The sequence below is a fragment of the Manduca sexta genome, chromosome 9, assembly GCF_014839805.1.
Source record: "Manduca sexta isolate Smith_Timp_Sample1 chromosome 9, JHU_Msex_v1.0, whole genome shotgun sequence".
Classification (NCBI taxonomy): Eukaryota; Metazoa; Arthropoda; class Insecta; order Lepidoptera; family Sphingidae; genus Manduca; species Manduca sexta.
Window position 1 is genome coordinate 10,470,216 of NC_051123.1, and position 19,745 is coordinate 10,489,960.

General features: G+C 32.8%; 1 protein-coding gene across 1 annotated transcript; it reads right to left on the reverse strand.

Annotated features, from left to right (window-relative positions):
* Positions 1–827: 827 nt before the first annotated feature.
* On the reverse strand, positions 828–7,655 carry LOC119188856 (apolipoprotein D-like; the record flags this gene model as incomplete). Its single annotated transcript, XM_037436897.1, has 6 exons — positions 828–1,280; positions 1,763–1,940; positions 2,349–2,497; positions 3,335–3,345; positions 3,842–3,996; positions 7,539–7,655. Coding segments are annotated over 6 exons (756 nt in total), but the record flags the coding sequence as incomplete, so codon positions are not given.
* Positions 7,656–19,745: the final 12,090 nt, after the last annotated feature.

Consider the following 19,745-nt stretch of genomic DNA (forward strand, 5'->3'; position numbering starts at 1 on the left):
CGTGCTCAGGGTAGAATACAGTTAATTATGGAAAAAATCTAAAGTCGTTCACTGACAGTATAGAGAACGAACATAAATTCCCAATCTTATTTTAATGAGCTTAACGTTGATATTTCGTTGAAAAGAATACTAGCTTACCGCACAATACTGTCAGTGTACGTCATTACGAAATTAATTTATTGTCAAAAAATATAATTTATTTTCTGAATTGTCAGGCTGTTTGCGTAGTCAAAAATTGTTTTTTAGTTAAATTAAAATTCTGAAATGATCGACATGTTTTTATTTATCTCTACTAAATAAGTCCTAACGTATTTTATTTTTAAGTTATGTGCCTAATAAAGTACAGCTAAATGTATCGGCCAGTTATGAACCTTATCAAGTAAGGTTAGTAAAAATATCAGGTTTTTAATTAAAATGTATGTTAATCGGTTTGATAAAATTTATAAATGTTTATAACGAGTTATGGAAATTATAAAATTTTGTTATTTGCTTAGTCTTGATGTTATTGCATTTATTTATTCAGATATTTAAAACAGGTCCAACCATGTATACCTTGCTTTAATAAGGCACCAGCTGCATTTTATAACTTCAGACGATTTTGGTTCGCTTTTCAAATAAACAATATAATTTCATTTGTAGTTTTATTAATAAGCCCCCCAATAAAAATGTATGTATTGTAGTGTAATATTGACTCAATACTTATCAATTAATTTGGAAGAGGTATATTTTGATGGTTTGAGGCTAATTTAAATACTGAAGGGATGTAAGTAATTTAACTTGTAATCATAGTAGCTAAAGGACTTGTTTTCTTCGATTAAAACTACAGATAAAAATATAACTTATTTATTGAGTAATCATACTCTTTGGTTACTAAAAATCATGACATAGAGAATGAACTGAAAAACGCAAATTTGCCCATTCTATAAAACTCAGCTATAAAATGACATATTTATTTCTCTTTTCTATGATCAATGAATAAAAAAGACATCTATTTGACGGAACTTCGTTTTAAATTACACTTTTTGAACAAGTGTTAGCCGCACATTCACTCTATCTCTTTCACACTGAATACACTTAACAGATTTCATTCTCTATGTCGATTGAATGAGTATTATAGTTTTATATTAAAGCTGTTCAAGGAAGCCATTCCGCGTCGGCTTCAAGAGGTCGTACTTCATAACCATTGTGGCTTGTTGGCGGCTCGGTGAGATCCTCCTTGCTGCTGGCTACTTTGTGGTACACCTTCTTACCGGCATCTACTACGTATTCTACACCATCGGCTGGAAAATAATATTACATTATTCAGAGTGCTTCTTAATAAGTATCTAATATACGACAAAAGTTTGAAAAAAATATCAATATAGCAGTACAGTTCAGTAAGTATTATTTCGTATGAAACTTCAAAATGCTGGAAGTAATGGAACGTACGCATACACATTTCTAAAACATTAAGAAATAAGACTAGTTTTTCTCGGGGCTCCGTCCGCAATCTTAAAAATTACTCAGTCGCAACGGAAGCAGGAAGGTGGCAATGTGATACCCGCCGCCTCCTGCGCCTGATCTCTCACTGGTCATGTCGGATACCCGTCTCACCGTACTATGAGAGTGAAGAAACAGAGAGTGCTTGTGTATTGCGCAAACACTTGTGCCCTATAATATTTCCTGCGCACCTGGCTGATCTGGCCGCCGTGATCAAAAATTCTGTTAGAAAGGTTTCATTCGTTCATTCATTCAAATCTCAAAGTACCGGATGGTAACTTACCAATAACTCCACCAGTCTTCCTGACCGCCTCGCCGATGTTGTGCGAGGAGAATGTATCAGGGTTGATATTGATGTTCACTCCCTCGGTGGCGCCGTCGGGATGTTTGGGACAGTTGTTTTGGGAGATAATAGACAGGTCGTAAGGATCAACGCCGAATGAGGACAGCTTCGTTCGCATCTGTTGAAAAAAAGGTAAAGGCACCTGTTGTAAGCCACAACACTTTCGTCCGCTATCGATTTGATATAGCTATTCTTTCATTATTTAACTTTATAATACGTAGTGGTATGATGCAATTTAATCAAAGCTATTTCTTTATTACTTTATGAAGATTTTAAAATTAAGTAGTCCATCAGTAGTTCCTTTACCTTACTTCAGTATCTAGCATTTGTAATTATAATGCACATGCACATATAAAACACATGCCTAAAGTTCATAAAGTCTATATTTAAATTAAAAGCATTATAGCTAGATTACATATGATACATTATAAACCTTATTATAGACAATATTCCATCATTCACTTCCCCACGTCACTTTTGTAATAGATAACATTATCTATATACACGTCAATCAATAAATAATTACCTTATCAACGAACATCCTGTCAAGCTCCTTGGTTCTGGAGAGAATGGTGGCGGACCTCCTGTGGGCGAACGCGAGTTTCTGGCACGTGAATATGGCGGCGTAGGTGGAGGAGTAGTCGGTCCCCAGGATCGTGTAGCTCGCGGCCACGCCTGCACAAATACCATTATATAGTGTTAGTTATTATGACTGTAAGCACGTAAATCCAATGGTCTTTTGCAGTCTTGGATTTGTAGATAGGCCGCAGGCCGCGGCCATGCGGCAGCCTCTTAGGGACACTCGATTTACTTAATCATTCGTTTATTTAACTTTAGTGCCTTCCATAATACAAACAAATGGAAAATTATTAAGTATACATGGGGCGGCGGAAATAAAGTGGCCTACAGTCTACACTCACAATAAATATATATGGATTTTCTAGTCATCAGCCCAAAGTCTAGAAATTCTACCCGATATGATAGTGGGATCGCCAAACTGCTGTGGTTCCAGCTCTGACTACCTTTTCGGGTATAAAGCCTTGATAGATTGTACTTATTTATCAAAATTGTGTTTTTAACTTGTTCCTACAATTGATAGGCTGACGCAAGGCAGGTTATTCAACCACATTGGTCTTCCACGGTGAACGCTTTAAACGCTCTAACCCTTATAAATGTATACATGCACATGATATGCTTTAAAACCAAATTCAAACTGTGATCAGTTACTCATTTCGTAGGTAGGTAAAAGAATAATTTTCTGTATATACAATTTATTTTATTTTATTCATCAATGGCACCAACTTTTCTGATAACTATATAATACAATACAAACTACCGTAACAATAAAAGCGTATGCTTTTATGTATGCTATTGTTATAAAACAATTGATGTTGAAACACCTATACAGGTGAATCAATATGACATATCAATTTGTTTTCGATGCAGGTGTGCCAAAAACTTATGCATAAAATAATTAACTTGGGAAATAAAAATTACTCACTTAACGGGAACCTCTTTCAATCCTAGCAGGAAAACAGATAGCACTCAGAATATCTGTAAAAAGTAGTAATCATATACAGTGACAGATATATTATATTTATCATTGCGATGACCTCAATTCAAAAGAAATGTCCCAAAACGTAAAGTATTGTTAAAAGACAATACTTGATAATATTACAAATTGTTAAAGGCAATATTTAATAATAATATTATTATAGTACACATTATGCAACGCTATCCAAATGAATGCTATATTTATTTGTTCAGATGTGTGACAGAACATTCAACAATGTAATGTAATTTCTTCGATTTTGAATATTATTTCAATGAAGACAATGTCAATAATAGTTTAACAGTAAAAAATACTGGCGCTGCGCTCCGCCATATATCATTGCATATATACGACGGTCCATAATGTCATAATATAATCAAGAATTATCTTCCTATAAAATCCAATACTTACTAGGCGATAAGTTAAGACAAATATGGATTACTTAAAATGTTCATAAAAATATTTACCTGTAGTCATGTTTCAAAGGCGTCAGTCCCAGTATGAAGTGTTGAGAAACTTGCTCCAAATTGTATTTACCGGGCTCTTCGGACTTCGTGAAGTTATATGTAATGCAACGCGACGCTGTCGATGTCTTTTGTATAACATACCAGACGCCAAGCATCTAGAAAAAAATATACGACTTGTAGGTACTCGCACTGGTTTAGCACCAGTCCTGGATTTGTAAATAGGCCGCGGCCTGTGGACGGTAGCCTCTTAAGGGCGGCAGATTTCAGAGGACGCTCACTCGATTAAGTTAATCATTCGATTATTTAACTTTAGTGGCTTCCATATTAAAAACAAATGGAAAATTATTAAGTATTTTAGAAACCTACATACATAAGCTTACCAACATAGGGCGGCGCAAATAAAGTGGCCTACACTCATAATAAATATAAATCCGGCACTGTTTAGCACACGGGTGGCACTAGAGGCGGCTGTGGGTGTCATTACTTCATTGTCATTATAACTCTTAAATAATTTTTCACCCCGCAAGTAATAAGAAAAATATTAATAAATATCTCCAATTATACATGCATTGCAGAAACAAAACAAACTTTTGTTAATATCTATATAAACGTTGTTGTAGTAGGCGAAAATATTTGGTATTTCCGTTCTATGCTGTGGACAAAGATGCGTTGTTATCCGTAAGTCAATACTTGAAATGAATAAGCAAAAGTACAGACGGAAAAAACACACTGCAGAATTATCATGTTATTATTATGTCATACAATATGTTATAAAACTGCAAGAACAATAACCTTTTGAACGAACAATGCAGTTTTTATAAACGTAATATTATCCGTACTCGATATCCATACTTCGATTTCATAATAACCACATTGTCTGGTGGTCAGCACTCCGAATTGTTGAGAACTAAATAAAGTGCGCAGATAATACCAAAAGTTGACATTGTAAATACCTACTTTTAAATTAAACTAAGTAATTAATACTTTTATAAAATACAAAAGGTATCTAGCCACTTGATCATCAATCAAAGATAACATTAAGAATAAGTATGTAGATAATATATTCATTTCAAGAATATATAGTTAATGTTGCCTAAAATAATAGGTATAAATGGGTGGGAAAATGATTTTTTTTTTACTTTTTATTAATCGTCCCCTGAATATAATACGATGTAGGTATATTTGATATCAGCCCTGTATTATATACTGTCCCACTGGGGCACGGGCTCTACTACTGAGAGGGTTAGGCCTTAGTCCACGACGCTGCCCAGTGCGGATTGGTAGACTTCACACACCCTCGAAAATTCCTATAGAGAATTTTTAGGTATGCAGGTTTCCTCACGATATTTTTCCTTTGCCCTTAAAGCAAGAGAAATTCACAAAGCATACACACATATTTTTTAGAAAAGTCAGAGGTGTGTGCCCTCGGGATTTGAACCTGACATTCGTCTGTCTGAGTCCGTTCCACAACAAACTAGGCTATCGCCGCTTTTACGTATGTTTATTTAATTGATAATAATTTAAACAAGACATATAAGTGTGTCAGTAAGATGATCATTCACGTCTAATGACACTGTTGGAACTTTGACTCAGTTGCCAGTATCAAAAACCGTCGCACACACTATCATTTATCGCTCATAAAATAGGCGTCAAAGTGCATTGTACTTTCTTGTATAAAATACCGTTTAACCAATTTTTGCATAACCTTTGTGAAGCGGTTCTTGTAAATTGAGTGCGAGTTCTTAGAATATCAGTAATACTGTTGATGTTTTATTTCTAGAAGTAGGGTTTTTTAAATCAGTAATTTTAGTTTTTGTAAACATTTGGCTATTTGAGGAGGGTTTTCGGTTACGCCTTGTAAACAGTAGTTAGGCAACTTAAAACTTTAATACAAACTACCTAAGAGCTAGTTCACTCTTCTTCAATATTGACGTCAAGTCATTAGTCATGTCAAAACTCATATAGTCCAGTAATGAAACTGCACAATGTTTCAACCGCTCGTACTATCTCTATAGATTACTATATTTATTCACATTTATACTGATGCGTGATGGAATAGACAAAGTGATACCGATAGACTAAATAGGTAGGTAGGCTCCCAAATACTCACCCACAACGTAGTAGGTACCTAAGTACTAACACAATCAACACAGATGTGTATTCATCGTATCGTTCTGTTTTATTTACGCAATGAGCTTGTATTGCTGATTTTTTTGCACAACTAACCTAAATAATCAGGTCGTTTGTTATTCAACACGTCATTAGTCATAAAGTATTAATCCATTTCTATGATTTACAAAGAAAATTGACAAAGCCATAGTAAAGCCATCACTACTACTTTAACAATGACTTTACCGGGATGGCGAGAGTCCTTATAATCGGATACCTGCCGGCTTCCCTTTGTGTAGAATTGACGTAGAAATAGGAATCTAATTATAATTAGAATGATTTTCAGAACGCATTAATCCATATTGGCAACTATTAAATCCATGCATGCTTGACATGTTAGCCGGCGCTGCGCGAAACTCGACCTATTTTTCGATCGAGTTTAAGATCTATAAGATCTGTACTATAAGATCGAGCGCATTTCGCGCTGCGTTAGCCGGCTAACTATCCGAGGGACGAATGGATGTATGTTGTGACGGGTTCCTTTACGGAATATTGCACCTTTCGCCACTGGTAAATAGGCTCACAATGAATGGAATAGGTAATCTATACCTAATAGACTATTGGGGTAGGCTAGTAAACGTTCTGTGGCTAATGCTAATTAAGAGTTATTGTGTTCCGTTTTATATGGTCATCGAATTTGGCGGATCCATAAACATATCCTCTATATACGTCTAAATTGATGTCTGTATAAATCAACATTCTGAGGAATGAAAGAATGGAAAGGAAATTCCATTATAGCTGTACAGGATGCTAATTGTATTAAATAAATTTATATTCGTAGATCAAGTTTCTCCTAAAAATGCGGTTTTAACAAACTTATCTACACGAAAATTTCAAAGCAGCCACAATAGCTTTCGCTTCTTTAAAAATTCGTGCTGATACTACAAAAAAACAAATTACGGACCATAAAAAATTCAAGGCTTTAAAAAAGAAGGCCACATAACGCATTGTTAAATCAGATAAAATCTTTAAATATTCTATCTTATTATGAGAAATAACATGTTTAAGTTATAGAAGAACAAAACAAACGTCATCTTTAATTTGTTCATACGTACATAAATATATTTCTTATCAATAGAGAGGAAATTAAAATGTTAACTTTTCTGCGAATTCCATTCTTAGAAAATAAATTTGCGCCAATAAATTTTCAATAGACAAAAAGGTAACTCTTTACCTACAGCCACAAAAGTAGTTGAACAAATTTTATTACGAATTTAGGTACTATTCCACCCATACAAAAAAGGGTTTGCGAACACCAAGGCAAGTTGTTAAATATAATTTAAATTAGTATCGATAAAAAGGTTAAACAATAACGATTTATATAAAACGAACGTAATATATATATATATATATATATATATATATATATATATATATATATATATATATATATATATATATATATATTTACGGTTCGATAACACCGGTTATTTTTCTTCGCAGTTCCGTTAATGCGACTTCAAAATTACAATAACGCAACATAGATTCGTAATTGACCCCGGACCTCTATTAAATGATGACTGATTACCTTATTCATCTCAAATCCAGGCATCGGCTCCACTATTGGACATGCTCCTAGATGATAGGTGTGACTTAAGACGCCTCCACATGCAGCCAACAACACTCCAAAACTGGCAGCATCATTTTGAATCGTAATTTAAAAATAGAATAAACGTGCACTGCTCTCAACGGTCAAGTTTGAACTGTCGGTACGACCGCCTATCCATCCATTATGAAGTTGTATTCATATTATACTTGTAAACATGCTTTGACGCTCGAAGGCGCGTCATGCTGAATTCCGAGAATATTTTTTTATATTGTTACTTGTAGAAAATTTATTTGGGTTGTTTTTGTTGGTACTATCCGACTTTCTATTACCAGTAACAAAGCTAACATCATTTTGTTTGTTTGTAAACTCGGTCACGCTAATCAATTTTGTAAGTTACCTATTTAGACACGTCGGATAATAGAGGATCATTAATCATTTATTTACAGCTTGAATTAAAGATAATAAGCGCAGCAGTGTGAAGTCACTGTTGTGTTCCGGTTTGAAGAACATTGTTACCAGTGTAACTACTGGACATAATAAGACTTAAATAACATCTCATATCTCAGGATGGCGAGCGCAGTGGAATATTAAACAATATTTTGTAATTTAAAGAGTTAAATGGTGTTTCTACTGGTTATGGGCTGTCGTATCGCTTACCATCGTAGAAATTTCTGTACGCTGTCGATACTCATTACGAACATCCGTTTCCCTTCAGGCGAGCCAGCTTGTTATCCAATTGTATAGCGGTTTTACGCAGTATGCTCTAATTGTAACTTCTAAATGTTCGTTCTTGGATGCTGTTCATATATTATGCAGCAACACGAGCAAACCTCGTCGCGTCACTCACTACCAAGATAACTAACAAGGAATCACGATTCACGACATGGCAATCAGACCATTTGTCTCGACTCGAGACTGCGTGAGATTACATCTATTACGTAAGTCAATTTAAATCAATTTATGTTCATGTCGGTGGATATGACCTTTTACTGGAAGAATTTCGAAGACTCTAGAAATGTTTCGAATTGAATACTTGTAATTTATGACAAGCGATTTGAAATGTTAAGGCTATTATTCTATTTGAAACTTATTCTAATTTCTCGGTATTAAATTGAATACATTCCTTATTCCTCAGTATCCTTTATTCTGTAAATTCATACAAATAAGTATTACTCATAAACCGACATAAGACTAAAATTAATTAATTACATTAATGTATAAGGAAGCTGGATGAATAGTTTATGTTTTGACATGAATTACTTGCGTTATACTATTACGCACAAACTTAGTTATAATTTCTGTATAAACAATGATTCATTCACAAACAAAGCAGACGGTTCGTTAAGATATAAAAGTGCAAAGGTTTTGAAATAGAGTCTGTCTTAACATTATCTTACGATTAACTTTAAAGAAATCCTTTGAATCAACTTGGACATTTATTATGAAAATAACTAATTTATCGTTCGGCAGAATATTTTCAATACTGGAATTGTGTTATAAGTATAATATAGTTATATACATTTAAAAACATTTTATAAGATCCACTGTATCATAAATTGTTAATAAAGATTTAATTTGATATTCTATTATGACCGAACTGAAATAAAATTATTCAAAAGCTAAATTATATAGTGTATATTTTTATACTATTATATAACGTAGACTGGCGTAAACATATTTTAATAGTATTAAACAATCAGACATACATTACATAGTTCAAATAAGTCGCAGATAAGTTGATTTGCTATGAGTCAGTGAAGCCGTAGTTTGTAGGGCGACAATACACTAGCAGATTACTAAGAAACAATAACATTCGAGAAAAATCTACGGTTCTGCAAAATCTTGCTCGACACTAATTTAATAATGAATAAGAAAGCAGATTTAAGTCTTCTTTTTTCTTTTCTTCTAAAACTTAGTAGTTATGAGTTAATAACAATATAAAATTAGAAGACTACAATAACATTATTTTAAAACTTTATCCAATAAAGAAGTTACTGAATTTATAAACATATTTTAGATTGAAATTATCTGGAGGGTATACTTAAAATAAATATTTACTCTGATCTATCAAACAAATATATTTAGAACTAGCTTCCGCCCGCAGCTTCGCCCCGCGTGTATTTCGGACTTCAAAATGGAACCGGTCGCGAACGTTCGAGAATGTTCGTTTTACGAAGCTACTCGCTAGGTGATTCATAGCCTCTAGGTGCCAAGCAAGCGCCTGCCTGTGCGTTCGCGACCTTATATATATACAAAAATAATCCTTATAGCATGATTCAGTATTCACGCGATGGCTTATTATTAGCGTATTTCATGTATTTCATGTATAACTTTAGTGTTTCTATACCGATTTCTATGATTCTTTTTTATGGAATATTTAATTATGTTAACTTTTTTAATTAGGGATGACTAAGAGTGTTATAAACGTAAGAGTAGACAAATATAATGAGAAGCTTGAATTGCTAAGTTATCGGGAGTTATGTTATTGTGAGTCAACCATAAAGATAGACATATGCTGTCGTGGGATATTTTTTTATAATTTTTAAGGGAGAACATTTCCGTCATACATGATTTCTGTGTAGTTTTAACCATTAAGGTTGCACACGACGGAAGCTTAAAGAATGGAGTAACTTCTCCCCGTTTTCCCAACATTTCCCTTCACTGCTCTGCTCCTATTAATTGTAGCGTGATGAAAGTATACTATAACCAGTTCAGGAGTATGAAAATAATTGTACCAAGTTTCGTTAAAAATCCGTCGAGTGGTTTTTGTTTCTATAACGGTTATACAGACAGACAGACAGACAGACAAAAATTTTACAAATTGCATTTTTGGCATCAGTATCGATCCCTAATCACCCCTGATAGTTATTTTGGAAATATATTTCATGTACAGAATTGACTCTCTACGGATTTATTATAAGTATAGATAGATGGGTTCCAACCATCTTTAGGCAGAAGATTTGCTTGGGAGAGTTAAATTAGTTTCATTGAAATTTCGTCTACAATTTTAAATATAGTGGCCCAGAATAACAAAATCTTTTATGGTCCCATCAGTATACAACAACTAGCCGTTCCAATTGACGCGTCAAGACGCTTTCCTATTTTGTTCGTATAGAGCGGTTAGGTAGAGCGATAAATACGATTAGTCATTCATTCATAAGAATGAACTTAAAACTGGTTCGCAATGAGGTATGATTCACTTCCCTCAGGGGTATGTCACTCTCAAACAGTCACTCTATTTGTTTTGGTCTAACCTCAAATTAATTTTGTTGTAAGATACTTTCAGTTAGATGACACTGGAGAATAAGTTTTCAAAACACTAATCATGCCTTTTATCCCTATTTATAAAATAATTATGTACGTAATTAAATTAGATAAGTAAAACATAAAACAAATGTCAGAGGCTATTTTAATTAATTAAAAAATATGCATTACTGAAAATTCCGAACGAAATACGATAAAAATTGACTGACACAATGACAGAGATTGTGGCAAGTCGTCTGACACAATTTCAAACGAGTTGCCACAATATCTGATGATTGTTATTAAATGGTAAAATATTAAAGTTCTCCTTTTGTTGTAACATGACAACTGAAGCTTAATTTAATTTTTCCATTTTATTAATACAATTATAAACAAAACAACGCATACTTTTTAAATTTTATTCTAGTTTCCAATAAATTACATATCTATTTTCTCATAAGCATGTTAAAATATTTATTGCATTAAGTGGCAATATCGCCTTGTTTCCGTAATTTGAATTCCGGTTGAAAATTTTCAAATTTCCCATTGCAGTTTGTGTGCGATAAGTTCGATTACGATTTCAATAATGAAAGAACTTTGCTTATTCAAACGGACCACCGCTGCCTTCTTACTAATTCACCCCGGGCTTTGTTATTTGTTTTGCACGCGATAAGGAACTGATAAAATATTTGGACAAAATGTCTCATGTTATCTTGGTTGTGCGATTGATGGTAAATGACATTTATATTTTTTATAAAAATAATATCGATAGTACTCATTAAAATCGTACATAATATTTACTCAGTCACCGCGATGGCGAAATCTGCTCATTTAAATAGTCTTTTTTAAAATACGTGTGGGAATCTGCATACCTTAAAATTATGCGATATTCATTTTGATTTTAAACTATGAAAAATCTGTTGGTAGACAAGATTGTCGTTATTACGTCATCTTGGTTTAATATACTTATTTTGGTTTGACTATTGAATAAACAAATTTCAGAGCTGTATCTCTAATGGACTAATTCCTTGCATTTGTATTGTGTTATAAATACATGGCATCATTTATTATTTATTATATTTTAATAAATTATTGTATTATTTTTCAGGACCATTACATTATGTCCCTAAAGCAACTAGTTATAGGTGGAAATCCTGGCAGGACAAAAGGTTTCAAGTTTGAATTAAAGTTCTCGACAAAACTCTTAACAGAGGACAAGAATATACATAAAAAACTTGCGGTACACATATACATAAGCACTTTGAGAGCTGTTATAAATTATATATTGGTGCTTTATGTAGAACTACATTTCCCACTTTGAATCTAGGTAAGCCATGTTTTCCACATGTTGCGCCAAGAAATTTACAGGTTGAACTGATTCAGATACTTATATATTATATATCTCCTTAAAAGTGCTTAGACTAGATGTTGTACCCTTAAATATATCACACTGACGGCATACGATATATCACACTGATATATCAAATGCATAATGAATTCGCTGTAAATTCGCGGCGGGCGTGCAGCGAACAAGCCGTGGGTGCGTAGCGTTCACGCAGCGGGCTCACAGTTGGCTACGCATTTTGGACAGTTAGTAATAGAGTGAATTCAGATGAGTAACATTTCTATTAGCTTTGTTAATTGGAAAAAATAAGTAACTAAAAAAGGGATATTGCCGTGGTTACATGCCACCGTATTAAAAAGTATGTAAGTTGGGACTAAAAGTACAGGCGACAGCACAACAGCAGCCTGAGTGCTTACTAATATAATTTTATTTAATTTTTATAATGTGTGTATAATATATGTGTGCTAAGCGAATTTGGCACACGGACAAAGTTGCAATAATATAAGATAGGCTGGGTGCTTTTTATCCCCTGGATAGTATTTTAATTGTGAATCTGAATATAAAATAGACAGTGCTATGCATCGATACTGTTATTTAGGCATTTTTCTAGCGGAAGGGCTTTTTAACGTGCGTGACACTACGAGAAAATCTTCTCTAAAGATCTCGGCTTTCACTTTTCTGTCCGTTCATGTCTCTCATATCGAATTATGTTACAGAACATTATACACCGGATATTCATTTCATGAAAACATGGATTTAATGGCCGAAAGAAGCACATATCTCACCGGTAATGCTATATACATATCTTACTTAAAGTTGTGAAAATGTTTACTAAAACTTTTTAAAATTTAGGATGTTAATTTTGACAAATCACACTAATGATGAGGCTAAGGTATAATCGTTATTGAACGTATTCGATTATCGATTACCATTTTTATAAAACTTGATATCGATAGTTGCATAATTATTTGGTATGTTCAGATGATATAAATATTTTTTTATTGAATTATCTATTTATTATTGGTAAGCCATTTCCATTTATGTTTTTTAAACCCTACACCACTTGCAGTTATCATTGTGTTAACTATTTAAATCGTGAAAACATTAGATATATTAATTATAGATTTTTTTACCAATAAATGTGATAAATTACAAACAACTCGAATATTTGCAAAAAATAATATAATTAAATCTAAATGCAAATTTTTATATTATCGATTTATTTTATTTCAATGGGGATTTGCGATAGTCCGTGATTGTTCATTATGATAATTAGTGGCACTTCAAAATAAAATATGATATTACCTGTAGTAAATTTTACCGAAAAATACGAAACTTCATGTGAAGGAGCTGTCAAAATTATTATCCTATGATTTGATAACGTATAGTTACTAATTAGAATTGGGTAGGACATGACATGAAAACGAGTTTGTAAGAGTAGCCTCATTTTAACATTGAGCCGGTACAATGTCCTACTTCAAATTAGGCGAGGCGTACTGAGGCGAGGCGCTTTAATGTGCGCCTTACAGTATTTTGTAATGATAACACTCAAAATACTTTCCTCTGACTCGCGACTCGAAACGCAGTACCATAATGTTCATTGTAAAATAACGTCCTATTGTAATTGTCTACCTCTGTCCTCGTCCTATAGTTAACCACGGAGAATGAGTAACGCGACTGCCGCGACATAAAGTTTAAAGTAGTACAATATATAATTTTGAGCCACTCTTCCTTTTTGACGTTATGTACGGGACAAATGTACCGCTTCTTATATGTCCTACTCAACAAGTTACTTTTCCTTGCTCGAACAGTAATATTCATTAATTTTTTATTTTTCAGATATTACTAGAGTATTTTCGGACCATATCTACTGCCTTACAAGTAGGTCCCGAAGACACGCGGTATACAATACTCAAATTGGTTTATTCCAAAAATATAAAACATTTACGAAAGCGAAGGGAAGACGATTTTCACCAGAGGAAAAAAATTGTCATTGTCTTTATTCAAAAACGTCCTAAATATTACAAACTTTTATGCAAGTATTTTACTCTACCATCAAGAACTGTAAAGAAAAGCCAAATTAATATAATCGCAGGAATAAATCCTATAATTTTCCACTGTTGGAAATAAAGGAAAAAAGATTGTTTTGCTTTGGTCTTTTGTCTGTGTCATATGATCCATACAAAGATACAAGAGTTTGCTTCACATTAAAAATGCTCTTTTTCTAACTACGCTTTGGTTTTATAATAAAAGGCATAAAAAATATTTTAATCAGCCAATAGCATATTATTTCACAAATGGACTTAATAAGATAGAGCTAAAAATATTAATACGAACTGTCTTGGAAGATGCCATTGATGCTGGGCTTGACGTAGTCAACACAACATGCGACCAGGCACCCGTTAATGTCGGTCCCATAACAGAGTTGGTTAAAGAAAGATGTAACTAAAGCTGTATATTTACGGAAAGGAAAATACTGGTAACATGACATAATACGCGTTAAAGGACAAATAACAACCCCGTTTATGAGCTGTTGCGGCTGAACATTTAACGGCAAGAGCAGAATTCCAGCAGAATGTCGTCAGTTAGTAGATTTCACACTTTTACTTAACAATTTATTTAATTCATTGAACGGGTGTAGCGATTTTTATTTATTGTAAACTAGCTTTTTGCCCGCGGCTCCGCCCGCGTGATATAGTTTTTCGTTTAAATCTCTCAAAAGTTAAAAAGTTCTCTTGCTACAGTTTTCATTACTGCTCCGCTCCTTTTGATCATAGCGTGATGATATATAACCTATAGTCACAACGTAGTAGTGATACACAACCTTGAAAATTCCTCTAGAGAATTTCCCAGGTTTGTAGGTTTCCTCACGATGTTTTCCTTCACCGTTGAAGCAAGCGATAATTCACAAAGAATATACATCATATTTTAGAGAAGTCAGAGGTGTGTGCCTTTGGATTTGAACCTGCGGACATTCGTCTTGGCAGTCTGTTCCACAATCAACTAGGCCAACGCCGCTTTTTTGTTCACGTATTGTTTATTATTATTTATACAGATATTTTTTTATCTTTCACGTTCATATTTAAATGGTAAAAGGTGCTGCCCTTGCTGTCCCATCTTAAAAATAGAATATGTATCTACAAAAATGATTAGCAGTCTCATAAGATTGATTTCTTTTGACTACAGTGTTTACGGTCCCATACTAAAAGATCCTTTAAAATTACCATAAGGGCAAACGACTTTGATTTGAGTTTAAAATAGATAAATTATCAAGTCCAAGTGTGATTCTTTTTACTGATGTATCCTTCATGGACAACAGCTTCAGCGTAAAATTAACATTTCAAAATGTTAAAGTGCCCATAAACAAAAATACCATTTCTTAATTTTTCTACTCTGAGTACGATTATGTATTTTTCATATTTTTGAATACTTAATTTCAAAGAAACAAAAAATAAAAAACCGAGAAATTCTTGATGACGTCACACATACAGTTGAATAAAGTTGTTCCTTGGTCCACCTTTCTTTTTATTAAAAAACTAAGACATCGTCATTTATCAATGTCAAAAGATAATATTATGCCGGCGCCACAGATAACAAAAATATTTGAACTCATGTGTGGCACGGGAATTTTCGTATTTGTGCAAAGTTTGTTTAAATGTTTACGTATTATCTTGTCATTCGGTATTGCTTTTACGACCACACATCAAGCGTTCAAAGTTATAGAGTTGCTTGAATGAGAACTGGTTATATATGGAAACCTAAAAGTAAAAGCCATAAAAATTTAATTTGGTCAGTGTCTGTAATAGAATACAAATACGCAAATACCCGTGCCAAACATGAGTTCAAACAAGTGTTCTAATATTTGTCTGTGTGTGGCACCGGCAAAGACGTTTTACAAATAGACGCGTCATAGACTAACAAAATTGCACATAAAACGGCGCACTATTCACTATAGCATCATGACTGTACATATAATTACAAATTGGCTCGATGAAGTCTTTTTAGTGATACAGGTGTCAAATTAACGAAGGACCAGATATACCAGGTTGATAGAGGATTAATTTATTATACAAAATATATACCTTCTGTGTCGCCTAATAATATTGCATCGTTCAGAAAATATTCAATCGTTCCTGCGTCGACCTGCTTGCTTTAGTTGATGTTTTGTTAATGTTACAACCGGTACCTACATTTCTGCAGCAATTCGCATTACTTCCTTTATATTTTATGTAACAATTATCATTTTGTATACGACTTATTTATGATTTCGTTGTTTGATCATAATGCTCATTTTGTGTTTATTGTATGTTGTAATTTAACCACCACGTAACCCATAATTAATAGTTAAGTGATGGCAATTTAAAGATAATATCATGTACACAAGTGCGAAATTATTTTGCTTTTATCGCGTTAATTGTTCGAATCTCTCCTTTTTTTTAGTACATACTCTATTTAGATCATATACCCACTGTTATGGTATATATGTATTGGCAATTTGTATCGCATTCGCATTTCGCTGTTGATTACTACCCGGTTTCATAGACCTGTTTTAAATCAGTTCTTATTATAATTATTTAATCTTTCTTATTTAACAAATTGTTAAATTAATCTGTTTGATATCTACATAAAATATTTTTTATATTATTATCATAAGTAAAACAACCTTCGCACGACGAAGAAAGTATATTTTAATGAATGCTAATCTTTATAGTTCCTTTTCTATGGATAAGTATAATGATCATTGTAAACTTGATGTTAATTTCTTTTCCAGTGAACATTTTCAATTTTTAAAAAGTAGCGTGACTTATTTGTGAAATAATTTTGTTTGGCTTAGAATAAGTTTGTTCTTGTTAATATTAGTTTCACTTGTGCAGAAAGATAATGCTAGAATCCGCTTTTTGATGAAGACAAAGATAAATAATATGGCTAGCTAGTATGTTTCAGAGTTAATTGCTGTTCTAGATTTGTAAATTTTTATGTATGTGTATATTGAATCGTATATTATTAGGCAATTTTTATAAAAAATTATAAATTCTCTTTTATTTGAACATTGATGGATATTTATTTGATGATACATTAAAATGATTATCGAAATACAAAAAGAATTCATATATTTTTATAAAGTTAAATCAATTGTTATAAAAATATAGTTTGACAATTGAGAATGTTTTAGCATATTATAAATATCAATGTTAATTATTATTCGTCACAGTATGTATTTTTAGACATAAAATAATTTTAAGTATATTTTATTATTTAGTATTTCGGAATTTTACAGTGTATTACAGTTTATTTTAAAGTAGTATCGTTTACTTTTCCATTGAATATAATTAATAACTAAGATCAAATTATCAGCGCTTACATAGCTTAATAGAGGTGTAATACTTTGTAAATCTAATATGGAATGTGAATATCATTAGTACTTACTATAAGCATTTTGTACACAAAATGTTATAGCAAAAAATCAAATAAAAATAATATTTTCAATATGATGTTTGTCTGATTAACGATCTTATTCTTAGATCTTATTACTATCGAATTATTATGTATTGATAATGATAGAAGTACACTGTAAATAAGATGTCAGAAATATTATACTACGACGGCATAGCAAATACAGATCTGCTTCTAAGTATTTTAATACTTGGATTGCCGTCTTCTGCACTTTTAAAACCGTTTGCAAAATAATAATAAACCTGAATCGTGAAACAACGAAAAATCGCAAGTGAACGCCATCTACCTCACAAGTATGAAGCAGCCGTAATGTCGATTGGCACAAAAACCCAACGAGTAGGCTCTCTATTTCCATATATATTATAATTCTCTTTGACTTCCCTGCTTGGAATGAACGTACCCATGTGTAATGAGCTATTCGACTCGGCCTTAAAATGTATAAATAATAATACAAACAATGCCAGCAAGTCTATTCGCATGCATTTTTTCCCGTTTCGCTATTTCTTTGTTGATTCCTCGATTTTATTTTAAATTTACGTTTCGTCTAACACAATAATTAGTGTGCATCAAAAACCATTTTTACGTAATGAGCGAACAAAATACCTCATTATTGTTAGATAGACTATATTTCCAATTCGGTATATTGTAAATGTGAGTGAAAAATCATATTAAAAATAATAGTAATCATATTTAGGTATTATTATTATTAATATGGTAAATAAAAGTAAAAAGTGAAAGTCGTAGGAGGTCACTGGATGCGAGTAGAACCAATTTTCACAGAAAATTCTGGTTTTAGTATTCAGATTTTTTGATAATTTTGAAGTTTAATGCGAATATGTTGTGTGCGTAAATGTATTTCTGACTGAAAGTATGATGTTACCACTGCAACGAATTGTCTTAGGTTTAGGGCGCGTAAAATTAAAATTACTTTTTATTAATATTTTATTTTGTTCTAAAACAAAGAATTTTTTTTATTTTACTTACATGACAAGTAACTTATTGTAAAGTGTTATTTCCAAATAAATAAGTATGAGGTTTCATTTAGTAACGCGATGTCATAATGAACCTGTATACAGATCCTCAAGTAGAGAGAAGGCCCTGCCCAGCGTGTGGCAGGACAGTATACAATACAGCGCTGATATTAATAATATAACTATAATACCGCAGCAAAAAAATGTCCATTTGATACGTAAAGATAATTATTAAATATATGCTTGTCAAGTATAAGTTACAACGAAATGGATAGCTAACGCGAGAGGTCTTTACACCGCACCCTTTGGGGTTATTATAAAAAAAAAAAACAAAGTACTTACTAAATAAAAAATAATAAATCTAAAAACTAATTAAAAGCAACTAATTTGCACTGTTCGGAAAAATAATAGTAGTTATGGATTTCACGGTCATTTTTATAAACCGCTTGCTTATCCTGAAACTTTATCCAGACATTCTTCTCGTGGCCGCTGAAAGAAGAAAAAATATTGAATTTTTTTTTTGTTGTTGTTTTTATTGCTTTGAATGACGAGAGACGAGCTTGCTGTTCACCTGATGATAAGTGACCGTCAAACAGAAACACAATCCAAAACCTTTGATTACAATGTATTTGGTATTCCACTGCGCTCGCCATCTGAGTCATCAGATGTTAAGTCTTATTATATCCAGGAGTTACACTGGCTACAATGTCTTTCAAACCAGAACACAACAGTGACTGACACACTTGCGTTTGGCGCGCAGAAATAGACATTGCGGTTGTACCTACCCAGACGAACTCTCACATTAGAGGGACCTACCACCAGTATGTGTACACATGAGGGTAAAAATGCCACTTAATACTCTAAAAGTGGACCAACGACAACCTGTAGTACATATCCCCGACTTAAAACAATGAGCGGGGACAAGTACCTTTCAGAAACCGATTTCCTTGATTGAATTAGGGGGATACGTGTGATATATCATTAAATCTCCATAATTAAGTATACTGTCAACTTGAGAGCGAGAAACTTTATGCTAAATTGTGTTAATACTTTTTAGCAATTCTTTTCTAGCAATTTAAGCAACACCTTATGAGAAAAAAGCCTTAAGTAATATACTCACTCATTATACATAACAACTACAATAGTATTGTTAGGTGTCAAGAACGCCACATT